This window comes from Rhipicephalus sanguineus, chromosome 10 (assembly GCF_013339695.2).
Source record: "Rhipicephalus sanguineus isolate Rsan-2018 chromosome 10, BIME_Rsan_1.4, whole genome shotgun sequence".
NCBI lineage: Eukaryota > Metazoa > Arthropoda > Arachnida > Ixodida > Ixodidae > Rhipicephalus > Rhipicephalus sanguineus.
In genome coordinates this window covers 23,589,304-23,611,103 of record NC_051185.1, presented here as the reverse complement: position 1 = coordinate 23,611,103, position 21,800 = coordinate 23,589,304, and the positions used below count along the sequence as shown (strand labels likewise).

The 21,800-nt window shown below is 45.4% G+C and overlaps 1 protein-coding gene across 2 annotated transcripts; it reads left to right on the top strand.

The window, feature by feature from the left end:
* The first annotated feature begins 163 nt into the window (after window positions 1–163).
* LOC119407264 (probable E3 ubiquitin-protein ligase makorin-1) lies at window positions 164–21,202 on the top strand. 2 transcript variants are annotated; one of them, XM_037674149.2, is made up of 9 exons: window positions 164–469; window positions 4,993–5,121; window positions 6,044–6,198; window positions 11,494–11,607; window positions 13,980–14,215; window positions 16,265–16,479; window positions 17,533–17,643; window positions 17,934–18,093; window positions 18,977–21,202. In XM_037674149.2, the coding sequence occupies exons 1-9, from the start codon at window positions 435–437 to the stop codon at window positions 19,115–19,117; spliced, it is 1,296 nt and encodes a 431-aa protein (XP_037530077.1). In that variant the 5' UTR covers window positions 164–434; the 3' UTR covers window positions 19,118–21,202. The 2 variants fall into 2 exon arrangements, with proteins under 2 accessions (XP_037530077.1, XP_037530078.1); XM_037674150.2 differs by lacking the exon at window positions 11,494–11,607.
* The last annotated feature ends 598 nt before the right edge of the window (window positions 21,203–21,800 follow it).

Here is a 21,800-nt window from a genome sequence, read left to right as displayed (position 1 = left end):
TCGTTACTGTGTGATTATTAGTTAGCCTTATTGCCCAAAGATGACGCGACAATCGGCTGATTCTCGAGATTTCGTCCAATCAGCATGCGCGTTTCGTAAGCATGCAAGTTGTTTCGCAGGCTTGCGTGAATCGTGATGCAGTATGCAGTGTGCAGTGTGTGTTGAATGTGTTGAATGGTTGCAGCGCCCATAGCGTTCCATTCATTCGCCGTCGACAAATGGTTCGCTCAAACAGCGTGTTCGCTTTGTCGCGTGGAAATTCGCTCACGTTTACGGACCCGTAAACGTTCGAGCAACACTCTTTCGCGCAGTACTTTAAAAAATTGTAAAGAAGAGCAGCGTGTGATTGCGCAAGTTGGGAGCCCAGCAAGCATCTACGGCTGACTCACAGATCTCAGCGCCCCCATCCAAAATTGTCCATTGAGGAGAGCAAGATGGCGGAGGGCGGTACGGAAGGTGTCCTATGTAGGCAAGTAAACATGCTTTACAATTTGTCTCTCGCGATAATTTCCGCCCGGAGACAAGGCCTCGCGATAAATGACTCCGCCGTGCAAAGCCTGCACAAACGCTCTTGCCAATTGGCTCCCGGCGGTGTGCTTTTTGAAGCCCTGTCCTTTTCTCTAGTGAAAAGTGTGTTACTGTACAAGATGAAGCACTAAAAGGAGCGTTTCGTAATGTGCCTAATCTAATTGAACGTCCGGCAACATTTCGTACGGGAAGCTTAGTACAGTAGGCCGTTGTTATCTGCCAACTTTACTTGTTAGCATCGATAAACACGTTACGTAACTGTGTGCGCGTACCAAATGGCAATAATCGTATGGTGCCACTAAGCGGAAGAGCTCGTACCAAAAAAGTAACAAAGCAAGGTCTACGTGTTCGTTTGTGGACCGTTGTCGCTGTTACAGGCACTGCCTAGCGAAGAAAGTAGTGGCTTGAGTTCGCGGCTAGTATTTTGGTTTTGTTGTGCGCGTTGCCAAAGCTGTCCAGATTTGCACCGTTCCTGCAAGAGTGACACGACATCGACAGCACCTGAGCGCGGCACTGTTTTCCCATTCAAATGGGGACCGGATGGTTAACGCTGTTTGAGTGGCCTCTTGCTATAGTTTGATTGAAGCAACTGCCGATAATGAACTAACTAAACGGCTTATATAATTTTTTTTCCATCGCTAATCACCGCAAGCTCTTAGAATAAGCGCTCAACTTTTGCACGTTGTATCGGTGTGAAAAATTTGCGAATAACTACCTCCGTTCCTAGTTTCTTTCGCCTCCTAGCTCCTGATACCGTGTGCTGACAGTTGTCCGAGTAATTTTAGTATGTCAGGCTTGCTCGGTGGTTGAAAACTACACGTTCCTCGCCACATCGTGCGGTCTCCTTTATCTGGGCTACTATTCCTGTTCGCCAAGCGTTACCGTTAACGCAGTGTCGGCTTTACTGGTACGCGCCTTTGCTATCTTTTCGGTTTGCGACTGCGATACGATGCTGCATTGATGATGTGGCGCCTGGAAACGGGCGAAATTCTCCGCAGTGCGCGCCTACGTTCAGTTATGCAAGCTTACATGTAGTCGTTTGACGTTTTTAGGCATCTTATGTTTGTGTGCTTTATGTTCAGGCGCATTGCTAACCGGTAGCTTGACGATATCCAACAGAAGCGAGAGTACGAAACACCTGTTGTGATGGCTTAGCGGCCATGCCATTGTGTTGCTAAGCGCAAGGACTCTGGTTCGAACCCTGACAACCGCGATCGCGTTTTGATTGAGACGATGCGCAAGAACACTCGTGGGCTTAGGTTTATATAGGTGCACATTACAGAATCCCAGATGTTCAAAATGAACCCGGAGTCCCCCTGCGATCGCTTTCCTTGTAATCATAGTGTGGTTTTGGCATGTAAAGCCTCGAAATTTATGAATATAAAACATGCAGACATCCAGTGAGGCATCGTATTATTTGAATGTGTGACCTGTTATCTAGGGGAACCGACCACGGTGGTCTAGTGGTTATGGTGCTCGATTGCTGACCCAATGGTCGCGGGATTGAATCTCGGCCGTGGTGGCCGCGTTTTGGTGGAGGCAAAATGCTAGAGGCCAATGTTCTTAGATATAGGTGCACGTTCAAGAACCCAAGATGTTGCAAATTTCTGGAGCCCTCCACTACAGCGTCTCTCATAATCATATTGTGGTTAAGCATTTATTATTACGATGTAGGATACTTCCTGTGTTGTGTGGTGAAAACGCTTTTGCTGGCATGCCCCCACACTGCCCTCATTTGTGTTTTTATGTCCTACAGTTCTGAAAGATTCATATGTATGAAAAAAAAAAGTGATTCAGGAACTTTGACCCTACTAGTAAATCTCTGCAATATCTGTAACTTGTCTTTAAAGACTAACTTCTGACGGCAACATTATCCTAATGGCAAAAGTTCATAATTGTAGTAGACCAAATTTTGTTGTGGATCTTGAACACTGAGATTGTTTGTTGTCATCATAACAAGTGAAAATGGGTCACAACAAAATCCACAATAAATGGCTTCGAAGTGTTTCAAGGCTTCACAACAGTTGTGGCAACTGGCAGCACAGCACAAGTGTCGCAGTACTTGTCAGAAAAAAAAATTTTGTTCTCATATGTGTGTTTGTTATACGAGTTACCTCACTGCAGCTGCTTTATAGTTCTTTGCAGTGTCATTAGGCTTTTAAGAGTTTGTGAAAGAAAAGTTAAATTTATTCTATGAACTTTGGAAGCAATGACAGTGAATACACATCAGCCACATCTTTTATTCAATATTTGCATGTCGGATCAAGCCACAAGGCCTAGTTTCAATTCTGTGTAACATTGTGTCTGATAGTTGGCGGTTTGTGCTGAGCTGTGAGAATCGTTAGATCACCACTGAGAATCTTTTAAGCTGAAAAAGAGATCAATAGCAACCCTTGTATCTTAAACAAAACTTTAACTGGAACAAGCACAAGGTTGAACAAAAATTTAAACTTGAAGACCAACTGCAGTTAAATTTTGGACAGCACAAAAAAAAAGGTAGCTAAATACAACACAGATTTTAAAGAGCCTTCGTGATTTTTTTTACATTCGTCACACAAATGGAAACGTCGCCAACAGCTGGCAGGAATAGCCATTGTCAATACCGAAGCTGGGCGGAAAAAAAAAGAAGAAAATTTTACCGCTTGGCATAGAGAAGTAATGCGAAAGCTAATCTTGAACACCTGACTCTTCAGCATGATATCTGAGATGAGGCATTGGTCAGTTTTTGCACGACCTCAGAGATTAAAGTACTCTTGCACAATCTCGGAGGCTGCACTTGTGAGCATGATATCTTGCCTGCTGCTGAGTGGCTTTAGTGCAGTCTCGCAATGCAACGCACCTGTTTTAAGCGAACGGGTGCCACTTGGGGGCTTGGCTGTAGTCGAAGTGCGTCATCTGTCCATTACTGCCAGTCGGTCATGGTTTCGTGGAATTCTCGTTTTTCTGGCACTCCCACGCTCATATGTTGGGAGCTCCCTTCGAGTCTTGCCTTATGCAATGCTAATGCAATTGCAGGCAAGAGTGCTTATACTCAGATTCATATGTCGGGTGCAATGCTGTCGAAGCTATGCAAGAAGTTCAGTCAGCAGAACGTGCAAGTCCATGCATCTCGCACTCAGTATTTCGTTGTCGTAAATGTGGCCTCCGCGGTTGGCTCTGGCTGCACACTGCCGGAACTAATCGCAGAGGCCACAACACGAAAAACAAAGAGACACTAAACGATCCAGAACAACCCATTGGCAACCACGTATATGAGGGGTTTGTTTATTTTTAAGGCACAAAGCATGTTCATTTATTACACAGTCTAAAAACAAAAACAAATCGCATCACGAGTGGTGAAATCATTGAACTCTTTCTTGGTGCGAACGCATTTACTGCACGAAGTCTCGCTAGCTTCCATAGCATTACATCTGTGGCGCGATTTTGTATGCGTTCTTAACCCTCCCAGCCCTGGACATTTTATTTTGTTCGGGGACGTTTTTTGTGTGTGTTTTCCTAATAGTTATGGCCTCAGAAGACCACAAACGAAAATTTGAGCCAGTGGTACACGTATTAATGGATTTATAGACATGACATCAAATTAGGTCATCAGGGCTCAGCGGCTGTGAAATGACAAAAATGGCATCTTTTTTTCCTGCTATTCACTAGAGTAAACAAAATGTGAACCACGTCTCATTTTTCAGTGTGATACTCATTGAAACAGCTTCGGTACGTCGATTCGAAAACGGCGCTTACTTGCCTCAGCTGACCCGCTTCGGCGTCACCCATGACTTCGGTCAAGCTTCTTCTTCTTTGTGGCTATCAGCTCCGCACGCATGTCACCATTTTGGTGTTAATCGCAGTGGGGCTCATTGAAGAAGTAATTCCCCAAGAATGGGCGGTTTTGGTTTCATTTCCGAGGTGCTAGGAGAAATGTGTGATGGTGTCAATTGACACTGCCAGGGCCAAAAGGGTTAAAACAGATGGGGGTGGTCCGTTACATCCAGTCGCACGCGATTCGTCAATGCAGGGCCGTGACGTCTGTCGTGGTTCACATTGGCCATTTGCGTGCGGCTGGATGTAACGTCACGCCTCCGTGCTTATTTGGAATGCGTACAAGATCGTGCTACTGATGTATGAAACGGAGTATAGAGTCCATTTTTACCTCTACTGTTACAACTGTGTGTGCCAACTGTGTGTGCCAATCTTCCTCACAATTGGCACCTCCACCAAATTTTACGGGGGGGGGGGGGGGGGAATTATTAAGGTATTCCGTGACAGCAACAATTGTAGCAGTAGCAGGCAGGGCATAGCCAGAGAGCAAACTGTGGGGTGCGACCCAGCCAATGACCATGCGCTTCTGTGTGTGCCGATCTCTTTCCTCACACAATGAATGTCGGGTATAATGAACTAATTAATGGTCCTGATGCTACTTCGTTATGAGGTTCGACTGTACAATAATCACTTTTTTTTTTATTGTTGCAGATATTTTTTAAGTGGCGTGTGCAGGGATGGGCAGCGGTGCCTCTTTTCGCACGACCGTTCAAATGCCCAGGTTGACAATGTGTGCCGCTATTACCTCAAGGGCGAATGCGTCTACGGCTCGCGGTGCAGGTGAGTCAATCGTTTTGAGGATCTGAGCCTGTTTTGAACAGCGTAAGACGATCTTGCTAACCCTTAGTTTAGTTTAGTTTATTTCCAACAAGCATGTTTACATACATGTTTGAGGCATATGGGAGTAAAAGTTTTTGAGAACTTGTCTTAATGTATCTACCTTCAATTTTCTTTCTCTCCTTTCCCCCCTTCTGTGATTTGTAAGGGACTGTGACCGGTGTCCTGGCCCTACAGAGTTTTCTCTTGTAATACAAGCTCTGGTTCGCACTGGCTAATGTTGGCACTGGCAACAGTTTTACTGTTGGCTATAAGTGATCGCTAAAGTTGTCTACATGTGGCTGTATGATTGCCAATGATGGGTCATAAGTGATAGCTAAAGTTGGCTACATATGGCTGTGCGATTGTCAGTGCTGGCTTTATGATGGGTCATAAGTGATTGCTAAAGATGGCTACATATGGCTGTGTGATTGTCAGTGCTGGCTCAATGATAGGTCATAGGTGATCGCTGAAGTAGTCCATGTAAGGCTGTATGATTGTCAGTGCTGATTCAATGATAGGTCGTAAGTGATCACTGAAGTAGGCTATGCAAGCCTGTATTATTGTCAATGATGGGTCGTTAGTGATCGCTAAAGTTGGTCTCTTGAATTGGGCTGGTTGGTTACATATGGCTACAAGTTGGCTCTATATGGCTGTGCGATTATCAGTGCTGGATCAATGATGGGTCATAGGTGATTGCTAAAGTAATGATGGACCATAAGGATCGCTACAAATGGCTGTATGATTGTCAGTGTGGGCTCAGGGATAGGTCATAAGTGATTGTTAATGTTAGCTACATATGGCTGTATGATTGTCAGTGCTGACTCAATGATGGGTGACGCCAGCCTTCGTTGAGTTCCAGCGCATTTTCCTCTCTCTCTCCCAGGTATGACCACATCCGGACCAAACCCCGGACTGACAACGGTGCGTGGTCGGGGAAGGCAAGCCGAAGCACAAACCAGGGCATCCGGTCACAATTAAGTTCAGCCGAAGGGACAACGCCGGCCTGCTCATCGTCGGTCAACCGCACACCACACACAGGTTGGTTCTTCCGTGCAACACCAAGATCAGGAAGGGAAGATGGATCGGTTAGCCCATTTAAAGAAAACGAAACAAAAGGAGGAGCAGTACACTGCAAACTTGAATTCAGTGGGAACTTCCGTGGAAATAGGGAATCTTTATGTGGGTCAATTAGTTGTGACAACTAACGCCTCACTTCCTTGGTGTGAGGCCACAGTATAACTTTTTTTAAAATTGGCACCCCAAGGAGTTCCTAAGGCATGATGAGCCAGCTTAAGATTGAGGAGTGAAAAGTCAAAAGGAGCAACCTCCTTACTGAGCATAGCTAATTAGTAATTAATAACGGTAGGCAGATGCACATTTTGTCACTTCCTGGTCACTGTATTCTAGCGGACACACTTGTTTCGCCTGCACATTGCCCTGCATGTCTCATCACACTTCCGAATGCATGCAGATGCCTGCATCCTCTGTGTCAACATTGTCTCCCTCATTACGAGCACCCTGTCCTTTGCCAAATGCATCTCGGAAACTCCAAGTGTGCTTTTAATTCTAAGTGGCGTCTTCTAGTTAGCGATATCAAAGTGCTGGGAAGGCTGGGACGGTTCAATTAATGTCTATTTCGCTTTGACTCTCAGTTGCAACATGTTTCCATGGGTGCAGGTTAAAGGGACACTAAAGGCAAATATTAAGTCGATATAGATAGTTGAAGTTGAAATAGCGATCCAGAAACGTCGTAGTGCTTGTTTCGTGCCAAGGAAATGCTTAGTTTGAAAGAAAACTGTGTCTTAGTGGTCCACATACCCTTCGCATAATTCAAACTACTCCCTTCAGAGAACGGCCCTCTGACGCAGCTGTGCCCGCCCTTCATTCGCTCTACTGCCTGACAGTGAGTGCTGCGGTGCAGCTGGCTTTAGCGGAACACAGCCAAACGGAACTTGCGTTCTCGAGGATCATGTTGGAAAGTTCTTTTTTTGCATGAATCGGACTGAAATGCACTAGTTGCATTTTATTCATTCTTGCGATGCACTGAAATGTTCTTTTTCATCATGGGTAGTTTAAGTACTTGTGATAAATTGTACTGAGGCCCTAACCACATGATTGGGCTCGTGTTCCGGGCTGTCCCACTGGTGGCGCAAATCGTGTCCTATATTGATCTTAATTTCTCGTTTCCTAAAGTGCTGCTGCATATAATATTGACATTTTAGACGTTCTCAAGCCTTAACCTTTCACTATGACAGAAACCGTTATTTGCGTTTAGTGTCCCTTTAAAGGGGCCCTGCAACACTTTTCGAGCATGCTCAAAAAGCGCTGCCGATTGGTAGTCGAGGCTCCCGAGAACACGCGAGCCAAATATTACAGCGACGCGCACGGCCTGGAATTTACAATAAATTCTCAGTCAGCTGAAAATCGCTCCCTCTTCTCTCGACAAATGATGTATTAGTCCGCAAAATATGACGCGATTGTCGGCAGTTCCACCATTGGCTGATGTTATAATCACAATAACACCCTCATTATTACTTTCGTTGTTAATTTTGAGTTCAATAAGTAGATAATATGTATGTTTATATTCTGTTATCGCGTTAAAAACACCGAACAAACATTAATATTAGCACTTCCGGTCTCACCGACAGCTCGTCTGCTCGTAGTTGCGTGGTTCCGTTTTCTTCGCCATGCGCAGTGCCGAAAACGTGAATATTTCTGTGCTTTTGACCATCGCCGGTTGCCGTTGAGAGTGGCAGCCGTTCGAGTGTTGCCTCGTCAGCTGAGAACTGCATCGTCGGCACGTTCTCACGACCGACCGAGGCACGGGCACAGCGTGTCTCCGATAACAATGCTGGCGTCCGGTAATGGCGGCGCTTCGGGGTCGTCTGCCAGTGCCGTCTTACGAGGCGGTGTATCGGAGTATGGGCCGAAACCGATCTCAGCTGTCATTCGTTCCAAACGAGCGCGCAGGTTTGCTTCCATGGTTGGCAGAGCGATGAAAACACTACGGCGTTCGAGGTGCACACCCAACATTACCAAACCGACGCGCAGTTTTCAAGCACGCGCGATACACAGTGCGATCGGCTCCGCTCGACGACAACGACGCAAGCCGACCGGAAGTGGCGGCACAGACCACGTGGTTTCGCCCAGACGTCAGAGAGAAAAAAAATGAAGAAAAAAACTCCGCCGGCGCTCTTGGGCGGAGCCTCGCTCCTCTGCGCTGCCTCCCTCGACTCGCCGCCTAGCTTTCTGCGCGCTCGCGGCGTTGAGTTGAGGGAGAAAGCTGCGGAACGTGATCTCTATAATTTGGTAACACCACTTAGACTTGACGGATTCGAAAAATTTTTGCGGCATATGACTCGTGAAGAGTCATACGTCAATAATGAGACTATTCCAATATAACTAAGAAAGGTGTTGCAGGGCCCCTTTAATGCGCACAAATGTTCTAGTCTCACCTGCAGATCTTCGATTTAGATGGTGAGCAACTTGAGGTAAAAAAGACACCTCTTTGGTTGCCCTGTGTGTTGTATGCCGTTTTCTTTTTCTTTTTAAGCAACAAGCCAAATCATATCGTCAAGATTCAAAATCTAGTACTTTGAGAAAACCTCGAGAAAAACGTTGCAAAGCACTGGTGCAATATGGGAAACATACTTTATTAGACAGTATGACAATAGGTATATCGGCAACGCCTCAGTTCCACGTTGAAAATGACACTTTGTATGTGATAGATGAGTTTTAATTTGTAAACCTTATCATATGTGAGGAGCACTTGAGATAACACCTATCTTGTCGCAAAGCAACTCAGCAGTGATTGTAAAATATTGATGCCACATGGGAAGCATACGTTATTAGACGGGATGACAATAGGCATATCGCAAGACCTCTGTTCCACGTTGAAAATGAAACTTTGCATAATAGATAAGCTTTAAGCCTTATCATTTGTGAAGAGCACTTGAGATAACACCTGTCTCGTCAACGGTAGGTCATGGACAGCTAGCTTGCAACGTTTATTTCTGCGTGCGTCCAGTCTCATTGGCCTACAAGCAGCATACAATGATTCACGCAGTTGCGTGATACTATTAACAGACAGCGGTATCATATTGTGCTTTTGTATTCGGTTAAAGCATCTGCTGATTGGTGTTCGCTGCAGCATTGTGCAAAGTGCCTCTTTTTTTTTCTTTTTTTGCTTTGTGTGTGTATGTGTAGAAGCATTCACATTCAACCAGCTGTAAAGGTACCGAGATAGCCACAATTTCTTCAGAAAATTCTAGGCAAGTGGTAATATCAATGCATGACACTGGATCAGTTGAATGGGAAGTATTTCGGAATGTGCAGCTTCATTAACGCGACTCAGTTACCAAAGCTATGATGAAACAAAGCTTGCAATGTAGCCGAGCTTTTTTGGTGCGTACCACTACATCGCTACATCGAGGTTCAACTGTGTAACCTCTGGAAACAAAACCAAAATTGGCAATGGAAAATTTCGATAACGTCACATATTCAGGATCCCCGAAGCCGTGGCAATATCTTTCCTGTGGTTTTGAGGTCACAGACATTCATTTTAAAGGGACTGTCTACCGCTCGGAAAAATTTTTCTGATTGTGGTGAAAATGAGAAGATCGGTCGTCACATTGGCGGCAACGAGCATGTTTTTGCCCCATAAAAAAAGGAATTATATTTGTAATTTGATGTTGAAAGTCGTGAAAGAGTGACCGCTAGCGTCACCTAACAGCGATGTGGTCAATATACTGGTAGGACAAGAAATCCTCGCAGGTAGACTCATTCTGCTTAAAAACAAACATGTGTAACTTGAAATTGTATTTTACGCACTTGAGGCAACTTTCGGTTGTGTCAAAGAGTAATTTTTTGCTTTTTTTTCTCACGCATCCAAAAACGTGCCCGGTGGTGCTGCTTGCGGTGCTGTCTTCGAATTCGTCTGCTTCAACTCATGCGCTATGCCATGTGGCTCTCTGCGCTGGTCGTACTGTGCCGCTATTGTTGTTAGGATGTCTCACATGTGTTGCACTGTGAAGGCGTGCATTTATTGTCTCTTTTTGATGAATCGACTTGGCTTGGATTGCTGCAGCAGTGCTAAAATAAACGCATAGACTGCGATTACAGCAAAACAGGTGTTCTGTAGTCGTATAATAGGGCTTCATTTAACCGCTGGCTCGCTGAAAACGACTGTTACATTCATTGCAATAGTGTTCGGCGAAAATAAAGTAATCCTACAGAAATCACATGTGCTTTCGGTTTTAATTTTTACCGGCACTACAATAGTCATCGCGTCCACCAACCAGTGTTGTGCGCATGTTTCACGCCAATGGAAGAAAACCGAACGCAGATAGAAAAATTCTGTTTTAAAAATTTCTACTCACTTTCCAGGGAAACCGCTGCAAGGTTGGGCACTTCAGACCGTATGCTTTCTATTGCGGTTCAAAACAGAAAGGCGATGAAGGACGGTAGACAGACCCTTTAAGGAAAACAAGGACTTTATACTTTGCTCCACACATCAGATGCAATGCTATAGAAGCTAGCAAAACTTGTTGCAGTACATGAATTTGCACCAAGGAATAGTTCAATGGTTTTACCACCTGTAACATCATTTTTCGTTTTTAGACTGAGCAATAAATGAAAATGCTTTTAAGCCTTAGAAATAAACAAACAAACCTCGTTATTTGTACGGTTGTCGATAGTTTGTTCTGGATCGCTCAGCGTCTCTTTGTTTTGGTGTCGTGGCCTCTGCGATTAGGTCCGGCAGCGCGCAGCCGGAGCAAATCACGGAGGCCACAGTTACATTGACGAAATCCAAGCGCAAGACGCATGATGTACTTATTTTGCTGACCGAACTTCGTGCATAGCTTCCACGGTGCTGCATCTGACGTACGAAAGAGCATACATAGTTTTCACGTGACGTCACAAACAGGTTCTCTGCACTGGGTACCTCGATATGGCGGCAACTGTGATCTTTTATCTCATTAGAGCGCGTCAGTGCAGGGGAGGACAGTCGTTTCGTCCCCGCGTTCTTTCGTGCTCACTCCGCTTTCTTTCGTTTGCTAGCCGCGCCAAGGGGAAACGCAAAGGAACGTGAGGGGGCACCGGCACTAATCTGATGTCACCATTTCTTGCTCCGTGCGTTCGAGTAGGAGTTTACGCAGCATCTCAACTAGCTGGTACCCTAAGATGGCAGCCAAGGTGACGTCAGTGCAAACTTATGTATAGAAAGTATCGTGTCATTGCACCTTGAATGTTGCTTGCTGCATAACGGCGTTGTGGTGGCGGGCTCACTTGATTGAGCATTCTTTCTTCCCACGTCTTCTTCTTCCTCCCAAGGGCCGTTGACGGTTCTTAAAAAGAACAACAATGAGTCTCCCTGGAGCGGCGATCCAACTTGCAAGACGGTGCACTCTTCTAGTTGGGCAGACGCGCCAGAGTTTGTCCCCAAAAGTAGGTCCCCTTCGTTTTCTCTTCAACCGTTGTACCGTTCTTGCACAAGCACTTTCGGTCGCAAGCGAGTTCATTCAGGGTCAAATTTGGTTAGCCAAAAAATCACAGCTGGCTAGCCCCACCAAGGAGGTTTAAAAAAAACTGTTGGAGTGGAAATTATGTCTGGAAAGTGAAGCCAGGCCTCTGCCATCTTACTCCAGGCATGATAAAACGTTAGCATGCAGCAAAGAAAAACCAGCGTTTGCCTCACACGCTGTACGCAGTTAGCATCTATAATTTTTTTTTTCGGACAGATGCTGCTCAGCGGTTGTTGAGCAGCATCTTTTTCTTGCAAAAGATTGCATGACAAAGATGGTGCATTTTGCGAAACAAAACACCTCTGTTGTATTTGCCTACACTAATCTTTTGTCTTTGTTTCTTTTTTTTTTTCCTAGCTCGATTGAGACCGAAAGTGCCCGTGCAATGCTAGCGTTAGCGCTCAATGGCAAGACTGGTTCAATTTGTAACGTTTTATCTTATTTGCTCATTTGTAGTGCACCCTCGTGCTCTTTGGGTCCATATTCGCAAAACCTCAATTGCATGCTGTCAAAAATGAAAGTTTACGGACCCCGGGAACATAGCAAGAGCTTAATACTTCATCAATCTAAGCACCTAATCCGGTGTTAGAATTTGCAACCTCTGGCGTTACATGTGAGTGATATAGTGCACGTAAGCTTTTTACCGTGCTGTTTTAGCTGCCATTTCACAGAAAACGTAGCTTTATAAATGTTGTTTATGGTCCCACTTCGTTAACACTTAGCATCCTCTCTCCTCATGGAAAAGCATGTCGATTTTGCCATTTTAACAATTTGGCATCCCAGAGACCCGACTAATGTGTGGTTAACTTTCCTTTAACACTAAAAAAAAAGCCGGGTAGAATCACTGTCACGCTTCATTCAGCATTTTTCAAGCAGTACGACCGCCGTTTACTTTCAGCATGTTTTGCACACAAAGTGGAGGTCAATCTCTGGACTAATGCTTTCTAAACTTGGCATGTGCTTGTTGTGGCTTGACTTGCTTATTTGTCTTCCAAGGCGCGTACGTCAATCCGGATTTGCTGATCTAATGTAAGGCCGGTCATGGCAGAAATACAGCCTGTGCATCTTCTATTAAGGCATGGAAATTAGATATATAGCGTAATATCGTACTAGGTCCAGTGGTATAGCTAACGTGTCTCGCATGTTGGCGTTGCTGCTAGCATCTTCGTAACCTGTCGTTGCACGTGCATGGCCCACATTCTCGCACCTTCGGGGGCACTGGGATGTTAAGCCTGCTGCTAACAGCAGTTCAGCTTTTAAGTCATTGCGAGTTCAACTACCACTTGACTTTGTTTGCATGGCAAATCCTCTGAAATTTCAGCTCAGGCTTCCGACTTCGTAATTACGCTTCACTGTGCCGACCCTGCTGTCCTTGTAACAGTAGTATTGTTTGTTTAATAAATGCCCGCGAAATTTGACCTTAGTGCATGGTAAATGATCAAAGTGGTAAGAATAGGTCCCTAAACGTTGGCAGCTGTGTCCCTCCTATACGCGGCGACAACTTATCTTGGCAGTGGAGCGAAGGCTACGGAGGCACATTTGTGTTACTGCTCAAATAGTCCGGTAGCTTGCAGCCGATGTCAGTTCCAGTTTTGGTTTTGCTTGCTCGCAGCATTCGTCGACAATTCAGGCTGACGGCGCTTTACCCCAGCATAGATGTTGCAGATATCTTGCTTCTGTTTTTACAGCCATTTTCTGTCGCATTTTGAGTATATCTTCCTCGGAAAACGAAACGGCGAGGTTGCGGCCGCACAGGATCCAGCCAGCATTGGGGACGCCATGTTTACTGCGAGAACAGACATGTAGAAAACATGCTGTCAAAGTGTACAATAACATTTTTTACACCAATGGCTTCCCATTCGTGTTTTACTTTTATACTGAAGGAAGCTTTATTTATTCGAGCTAGGTAACTCCGAAAATTGGAAAATAAAAATAGGAGCTATTTCTTGGTGCGTGGCAGGCATGCGTTTCAGTTCTGTAGCTTCCACAGTACTGCCACGAAAAGTTGTCGCCGAGTGTAGCAGTGGTATTCATTCAGGACAATTAATTAGATCAGTAGTCAGTCCTATGTCATCAGAATTGATCTCATGCCTTCCAGAAATCTTTGCCTGTTGTCTCTTTGGCATGCTGAAGCCAAACGTTGAATCCGTTCTAGTGCCAGCTATAAAGGTCTCCATCAAGTTATGTATTGGCCACACTAGTTGCGTTCTCACGGAGCTGTAACACAAATTGCTTGTGTACAACCTTCGGATGCATACCTAGAAAACCAGCATGATAAAAAATCCAATGAAACAGGTGCTGCTCCAGCGCGAGCAACAAAGTCGTACGCGTCCATCGTGCGGCCCGAGGGCAGCACCGAAAAGGCCCCGCCCAGCAAGGAGGCCTCTCTTCCACTCTGCCCGTACGAGGTGGCCAGCAATGGCTGCCCGGTGGGCGCCACCTGCACCTACCTGCACGGCGAACTGTGTGACCTCTGCCAGAAGCCCTGCCTGCACCCCTACAACGAAGAACAGCGAGCACAGCACAGAGAGGTAGGATGTTTATGTGCGTGTTCTGCCATGTTCTCTGCGTATTGTTGCTGAGTTTACTGGTGTTCAGTTTACGGGCTGCGCGAGCGTGCGGCGAGCAACCTCTTCTCGACATTTACGCCACGCCAGCGGCGATCGGCAACAGCACTTTGCCCAAGACGTATCCCTCCCTTAATCAATGGCCTACACTCGCGCCTCATTTTAAAAAGTTCATTATCTCCAATAATTCATTATAAACCTATATTTGTAACACTGTATCTATGGCTAGACTGTCCTTCATTAGTTTTGTTATAACTGATCATTCGTTATATTGAGGTTTTCTCACTGGGCACAGATATTTTCTATCTTTCTCTTTTCCAACACAAGGCACTCTTCGGCAACTATGGCTATGTGCAATTGTGTCTCAAGAGCAGTACAGTTGATCCCGGATATATCGGAACTCGAAGGGGACTGCAAAATAGTTCGATGTATCGATACAGTAAAAGCTCGTTAATTCAAATTTATAGGGACCAGAAAAAATGTCCGAATTAACCGAATGTCCGAATTATCGAATGGTCGAAATAAACACAATAAATGCAAGAGTATTTTCAACGTACCTTTACAAGGTAATCACGGATGCTTCTCTGTTTTCGAGCAAAAATTCGCGCGGACACAATTTTTCTGAGCCCTTCAAGGTGTTTAGCAGCTCGCATGCTGTCTGCAGTGCCAAAACAAAATTCTTCAAGGACGACGAGGGCCTCCGCGGCTTCCTTCTCACCAAAATATTCTCACCAAAAAGCAAAACTGTTGTCAAAACAGCGTACTTTCGCAAAATGCGCATCTCTCATAGGGTGAAAACATGTTTTCTTATTATATGCAGTGTGAGGTGTAAATCGTGAACTCAATAAATAAAATGCACATAGGAGTTTCAACAATGCACTTTAATTAATGCTGACAGTTATTGAAGCTGCGTCAGGAAAATGCTAGATAAGCCAACGATATCAGCATCCACATATATACACAATATTTACAAACCCATTCATGGCAACGTGACCCCAACATGTTTCACTTGCATGTCCATTAACTTTTTTTTTCTTCCATTTTGTCGTAGGTATATTTGCAGCCTCATTCAGGTGTAAGCCGGGTATAGCCGCTTTCGAATACAGCCATCAGTTTCGATCATTCGCCCCTGCACAGAAGTGCAAAGTGCCCCTTCACACCTGTCAATTATGACAATGATTATCCACCGGGCATCTGTTTCATTACTCCGCCTGACAAATTTATCATTAAAGAATATATTAACAGCAGCATGAGTGGCTGCATCATTTCCAGGAACATTAATGCAACTTATAGCGCACGCATTGTGTGTATACCCACAACAACAGGTATAACAAGGAAAAAAATCCCAAGTGTTCAAATAACGACTGTACTTGCACTGCATATACGTGAAGAGTTTGCGGGGTGCCATTTGTCCCGCTTTGTATTCACCGTCCAAAGGAGCGGGCTCAAATATCGTGGCCATCCCTCGAGGGATGGTCGCCAGGCCCTCAAGAGGCTAGAAAATGTACTGCTAAGTGTGAGTGCACTTTGAAGAATTAATTACAGTATGTTTTTAAAGGCTAGTTTTGCTTCCTACTGTGCCCTGTCGTCGTGACACAGTGCTATAAGCTCGCGCAGGATATACGTGCTCGCGCAGGATATCGTGTCGTTTCTACGGCCACTCCTCTCTCTGGCTCCGTTGGTGACACACAAGCGGTCATTTTGAATCACTTGGTACCTGACATCATGACAACTAGCTATACTGGTGCGTGAAGTCACCAGGATTAATTCTGTAGCCTGACATCACGATGGTGTCAATGTCAATAGGTGCACTAAGCAAAAATTGACTTTAATGTCAAAGTAAAATATCTTATCAGCAATTATTCAGCTTCACACTTCCTCAGAGCAATCTTTGTTCAGGAGATCTGCTTGGCAGAGGAAACTCCGCTTTGAAAATTGGTGTCGGCATCCTTTTGAAAGAGTCCACTTGGACATCGCGTTTTTACAACGCACACACATCCCCAATCGTTCCAGGAGTGCATCCAGCGGCACGAGCAGGACATGGAGCTGTCGTTCGCGATCCAGCGCAGCGCGGACAAGTGCTGCGGCATCTGCATGGACGTGGTGATGGACAAGGAGCCCCCGTCGGAGCGCCGCTTCGGCATCCTCGAAAAGTGCAGCCACATCTTCTGCCTCAACTGCATCCGCAAGTGGCGTGGCTCCAAGCAGTTCGACAGCAAGACCGTCCGGTGAGGAGCGACTCTCTCTCTCATCTTCTAATCTTAAATCTCAAGGCGTGTCTACAATCGCCAGATCTCGGCTTGTCTTGTCTTATAATTGGCAGAGGACGGTTGGTTTTGGCTTACGGTCGCCAGATGTCGGCTGGTTTCTTGGCTTACGGTCGCCAGATGTCAGCTGGTCTTGGCTTACAATCGCCAGATACCCGCCGTGGTAGTTTAGCTGTTATAGGATTGCGCTCATGACACAAATAGTTGAGATTATTCTAGAGCTAAAGTGAACACCAGCGATAAAGCTGGGTTTTTTTATTGTTCATGTAAAAAAGATGCGTTCTGCCGACAGTCATACTGCTTTCGGCCGACAACTGTGACCACCGTTATGAGTGTACAGCGTGTATTGCTTGTACTTTGATTTTTTATTTTCTGGGGACAAGTTCATCCAATAAAGTGTTGCATCTTTAACAGCCCAACTGCCGCCTTGTTCACCGTCACTACGACGTGACAATGCAATTGGCAGATGTTCGCAAGACTTGGCTTCTGAACATATTTAAAAACGGCGCAAATACTATGCAGACACAGAAGGGAAAAATCGCAGCACTGTGGTTTGTCCCTTCTTCTTCTGTGTCGCGTCGTATTTGCGCAGTTTTTCAATGTGTTCAAGCATTGTCACCAACTGGCCCAGCTTTCAGTGCTTCTAGTTTTGGCTTACAGTTGGCAAGAATAGCCAGTGTTAGGTTACATTTGGCAGATGTCAGCGGCTAGTGTTTCTGAAAATGCCATTACTGGGGGCTGGTTGGTTATACGTACAGATAACAGCATGTATTAAAACCTTCCGTGTGTGTCAAATTTCGCATTCTGTGTATCCAAAGTGACTCAATAAAAACAATAAGGCTACTGTTGGCTACATGATTGCTTTTGCTGGCTTACTATTTGCCAAATGTCGTCTAGTGTCGCCCTATGTTGGCTTAGTGACAAAGAGATAAACCTAAAACATAGTGAAAAAATGTTTTTTTTTTCCAGGACATGTACGCCTAGAATATAATGAAAAAAATTTCCGTTTTCCAGGTCGTGTCCAGAATGCAGAGTTCCGTCGGACTTTGTGACGCCAAGCAGCTTCTGGGTGGACATGGGGGAGGAGAAGGACAAGTTAATAGCAGACTACAAATCCGCCATGAGGTGGGTCCACCATTCTGTGGTGCAATCTTGTATGCGTTCCAAAATAAGCACGGAGGCGTGTCATTACATCCAGCCGCATGCGATTGGTCAATGCAGGGCCGTGACGTCTGTCACGGTTCACATTGGCCATTCGCATGCTGCTGGATGTAATGCCACGCCTCCAGTGCTTATTTTGGAATGCATACAAGCTCGCACCACTGGAGTACAATTCATACTGCAGAATGAACGAGCCTGTGTCATCTCTAGTACGGAAAAAAAGACGTTGATCCTAATTTCGATTTTGCTCGCAGTGCGAAGCCCTGTCGGTATTTCCAGGAGGGTCGGGGTGAGTGCCCGTTTGCGGGTGCCTGCTTCTACCAGCACATGTACCCCGACGGAAGAAAAGCCGTCATGCCGCCTCCCCGGCCAAGGCGCAGGCAAAACCACAACGGTGACCTCGAGATCATGGAGGTTGGTTTAAGAAGGCTTTTTATGTAGGTTTTGTGCCATGTTTTCAGATAACATTACAGCCGTTGTAGAATACAGTCGAACCCCTTTATAAGAGACACTGATATAAGAGACACGTGGGGTATAAGAGACACCAGCGTGCTACATGAAAGTAAGGGTTGATAGGAAAATGCATAACTTAGTACCCTGCTTATAAGAGACACCTCATATAACAGGCAAGAATTTCTCCCCCATGCGTGCCTCTTATAAAGGGGTTCAACTGTATTACGGATTTCTAGGATCCAGGCAAAATCTGGCAGCTCCATGAAGTAAATTCAGCAGGGCACACATACTATACTATAGTCGGATAAACTTAAGAAGTCGGGAGAGGCCCTGCACAGACGACCAAAGCGTGGCAGCCGATCGCCTCTGTGACTAAACAAATAGTCCCACTCATGCACACGCCAATGTTCTCCGAAGGCCGTCCCGCTCATGACGTCAGTCCCGAGTGCGCGTCCATTGGTGTTGGCTTGTGTTCGTCCGCCTTTGAGGAGGAAATGCCGCTGACTTCTAAAGTTGACTGTAGGAGATTCCGTAATGGGTGGACCCAGTCTCATCAGGTTCGGTTTAACGAGATTCTACTGTGCTGTGCATCCTTTCAACATTTTCTTGTTAACTCTGGCTTCTGTCACAGTCGGACATCAGTGTAATGCTCACTGTCATAACAGAGTAAGGGAACATTAAACTATTGTGGAAAAAGGAGCCTACATTATAGTCTAGTAAATTCGGCAACCCGACATGTGCATTCAGTCTGTTAGATGTATGTTCCTTTGCCTTCGCCTAAAGAAGTAGACATTCATCTGTTTTTGTTTTTTTTTCTTCTTTCTTTCCCTCCCGGACTCTCCAGCGCCTGTACCTGTGGGACTTTCTCGACGTCGCCGACAGTCACATGTTCGCGCCTTTCAACCTCGAAGACGTGTTCGAGATCCTTTCCGAGACGGAAGATTCGGACTCGGACTGGAGCGACATCGACATCCTCCTCAACTAAAACGCTCGTCCCACCTGACCCTCGGGCCTGTCGACGCAGCAAGATCAGCTCTGCGCCCAATCGCCCCCCCTAAAAAACCAGAACCCCCCCCCCCCTGAAGAAAAGAAAAAAGAGGAAAAGGGGGGTGGGCAAATAAGGGATGAATGCACAAAACACGCACTGCTTTACGGCCCTCTTCATCGCCCGCTTTATTAATTCCTACCGGAAAAACCACCCCTACAACAATTCGGGCGTCTGTTTCTTTTTTTTTTTTTTTTTTTTTCGGTTAGAGGCGACCGCCAAAATCGTGCGCATGCGTGCTTCATGCATTGCCCGAAAAGCAACTATGCTGTGATTCTACGTTTTTTTTTTTTCTTTTGCTCCGTCGCCCCTCAAATGGGTTGCCAGGCAAATTTAGACAAGAAGAAGAGATATTATTATTATTATTACTAGTACTACTACTACTACTCCAGTCGTTGTGGTCAGAGTCCGCGGCAATTCCCCACCTTTCCCCCACGCCTGCCCTCCTTGTCGTTCTTGCAGAGAGGAAACAAACAAAAAAAAATTAAGAGAGCATGGGATGTGTTTTTTTTTTTTCGTTATTGCATTTTCTTGTTTGTCTTGAGAAGCTTCCTCCCTCTTGCAAACTTGCGAAGAAATCTTGAATGTCACTCAGTTGTTAGCTTCACCTTTGTTTCTTTTAGTCACTCATCACAGGGCTCGTTTGTTTCTTTACTTTGTTCCGTTTTTCACATCAAGTCAGTCATTATTAGCGAAGAGTTGTTTTTTTTTTTCTGCCTTCCCTTCACGTTCCCCGCATTTCCTGCACCAAAGGCCGAGAAATATAAAAAAAGAAAGCGAAGGAAGTTAGCAGCTTACTAGGATAAAATAATAAACTAGGTTTTCTTTTCAGTCTCGAGAGAGAGACTTAGGACACACCCCCTCCGCCGAGACGAACAGTTAAGTCAACAGATGCACAATAAACATTTAACTATGCCTTGTTCCTACGGCTCCCTTCGTGTGTTCCGTGTGTGTGTGTGTGTGTGCAGACCAGCCCAGTATTTCGCTGCACGTCCCTATTCTTAGAGAGTTTTGCGATCGTTGTCCTGATGTGTGGCATACCGTATTTTCCCATGCATAATCCACCCCTGCACATAACCAGCACCTCGAACAACAAACGACTGAAAAAAACAAAACGAAGTTCCCGTGTATTGGCGGGAATCTACCTTGCGCACCGAAATTCTTGTATAACCTGCACCCAGACATTAGCTCCGAATTTTCCGTGCAACTTGTGTGGGTTGTACGTGAGAAAATACGGTACTTTCAAACCACTCCAACCATCCCGCCCACCCAGACCCCCTTTTTTAACGTCTTGATTTTTACGCTGCGAAAGATGAACACATGAGAGGAGACAGGACAGGCACTACTAACAACTGGTTTATTGCAAAGGTCCATCTGCCTGTATAAGAGCCAGATTTAAGTTTTTTGATGTCACGTGTCCTTATCCTGATAAGTGTTGTCTTGATATGCGTTCCGTACGTCTGTGCATTGCTGTGCTACATATTTTATTGCAACCTTTGCAATAAACCAGTTATTCGTAGCTCCTGTCCTGTCTCCTCTCGTGTTTGTCTTTCATAGCGCAAAAATCAAGACTTTGAACTCGCCCAACAACAAGTTCTTATTAAGACCCCCCCTTTTATCCATCTTGAAGTACAATGCATAGCGTGCCTATCTTTACGAAAGTTGTTGCAGTGTTTTACAATGATGCTGGCTTATTTATTGCCACGTTCCCGGGAGTTCGTTCTTGTGGATCTTGCAATGACTTTGGCTGCGTCCCCAAGAGACTGCAGCCAAGCCAAGGCTTCTGTACAGGTTATAGTGAAGGAACAGCTTACGGGAGGAATGCGTAGATTTATTGAGTCTTTGGGACTGGGAAAAAGGGGAAAGCTGCATTTTTGTTTGTTTTGTCGAGGAAGGGAGAGATGGAATGGCATGTCATTGCACACACTTTTTTCTTTCCAGTCATTCAAAGTTGTGTGCACGGCTACTATGGAGCTTGCGAATGATTTGCGCGAACTGGCATGGAATAAAGCTAGTGTCTCTGAGCATGTCTCTTCTGATGAGTTTTCTGTGACCTCGTGAAAAAAAAAAAACAATGCACGAGGTGCCATGCAGCCACTCGTTTGGGTTCGTGCCAAAACTTCTGGTAACTATTTGGTTTGCCCAGGGCTACATTACAAGAGACAGGCCCTTAAAAGGCTGAGTAGTACGTTGCTACTGTCGTTCTGAACAGCCTACTGTAACTGACGACACCACGATGCTTTCTTCAATCTGTTCTGAAAACCAACTCTTGAGTAGACACAGCAACGCTGCTAAACCACATTTACACCTTGCCTTATAAACGCAAGTGTTTGACAGCCTTGCCATTCAATAGAAACGGAGTTCAAGCCTTCTTTGATTTACTACTCATTTGAGTTTATGCAACGACTTCTGGTAACTATGTGGTGTGTCCACTGCATTGTTACCCAGGGATACATGAATAGACACAGGCTGCTTCAGAGACTGAAGAGTATGTTGTTACCGTGTCAGTACTGTGAACAGCCTAATGCCACTGACAACACACCACGGTACTTTCTTCAATCTGTTGTGCCTGAAAACCAACTCGACAGAGACGCAGCAATACTGCCAAACCATACACTTTGCC

Bases quoted from the DNA above. Each gene is read 5' to 3' on its own strand.
- LOC119407264 (XM_037674149.2), top strand. From the start codon at position 435: ATGGCGGAGGGCGGTACGGAAGGTGTCCTATGTAG. The intron at 11,608-13,979 runs GTAGGTCCCCTT...CCAATGAAACAG, and splicing joins GCCAGAGTTTGTCCCCAAAA to GTGCTGCTCCAGCGCGAGCA. The intron at 16,480-17,532 runs GTGAGGAGCGAC...TCCGTTTTCCAG, and splicing joins TTCGACAGCAAGACCGTCCG to GTCGTGTCCAGAATGCAGAG.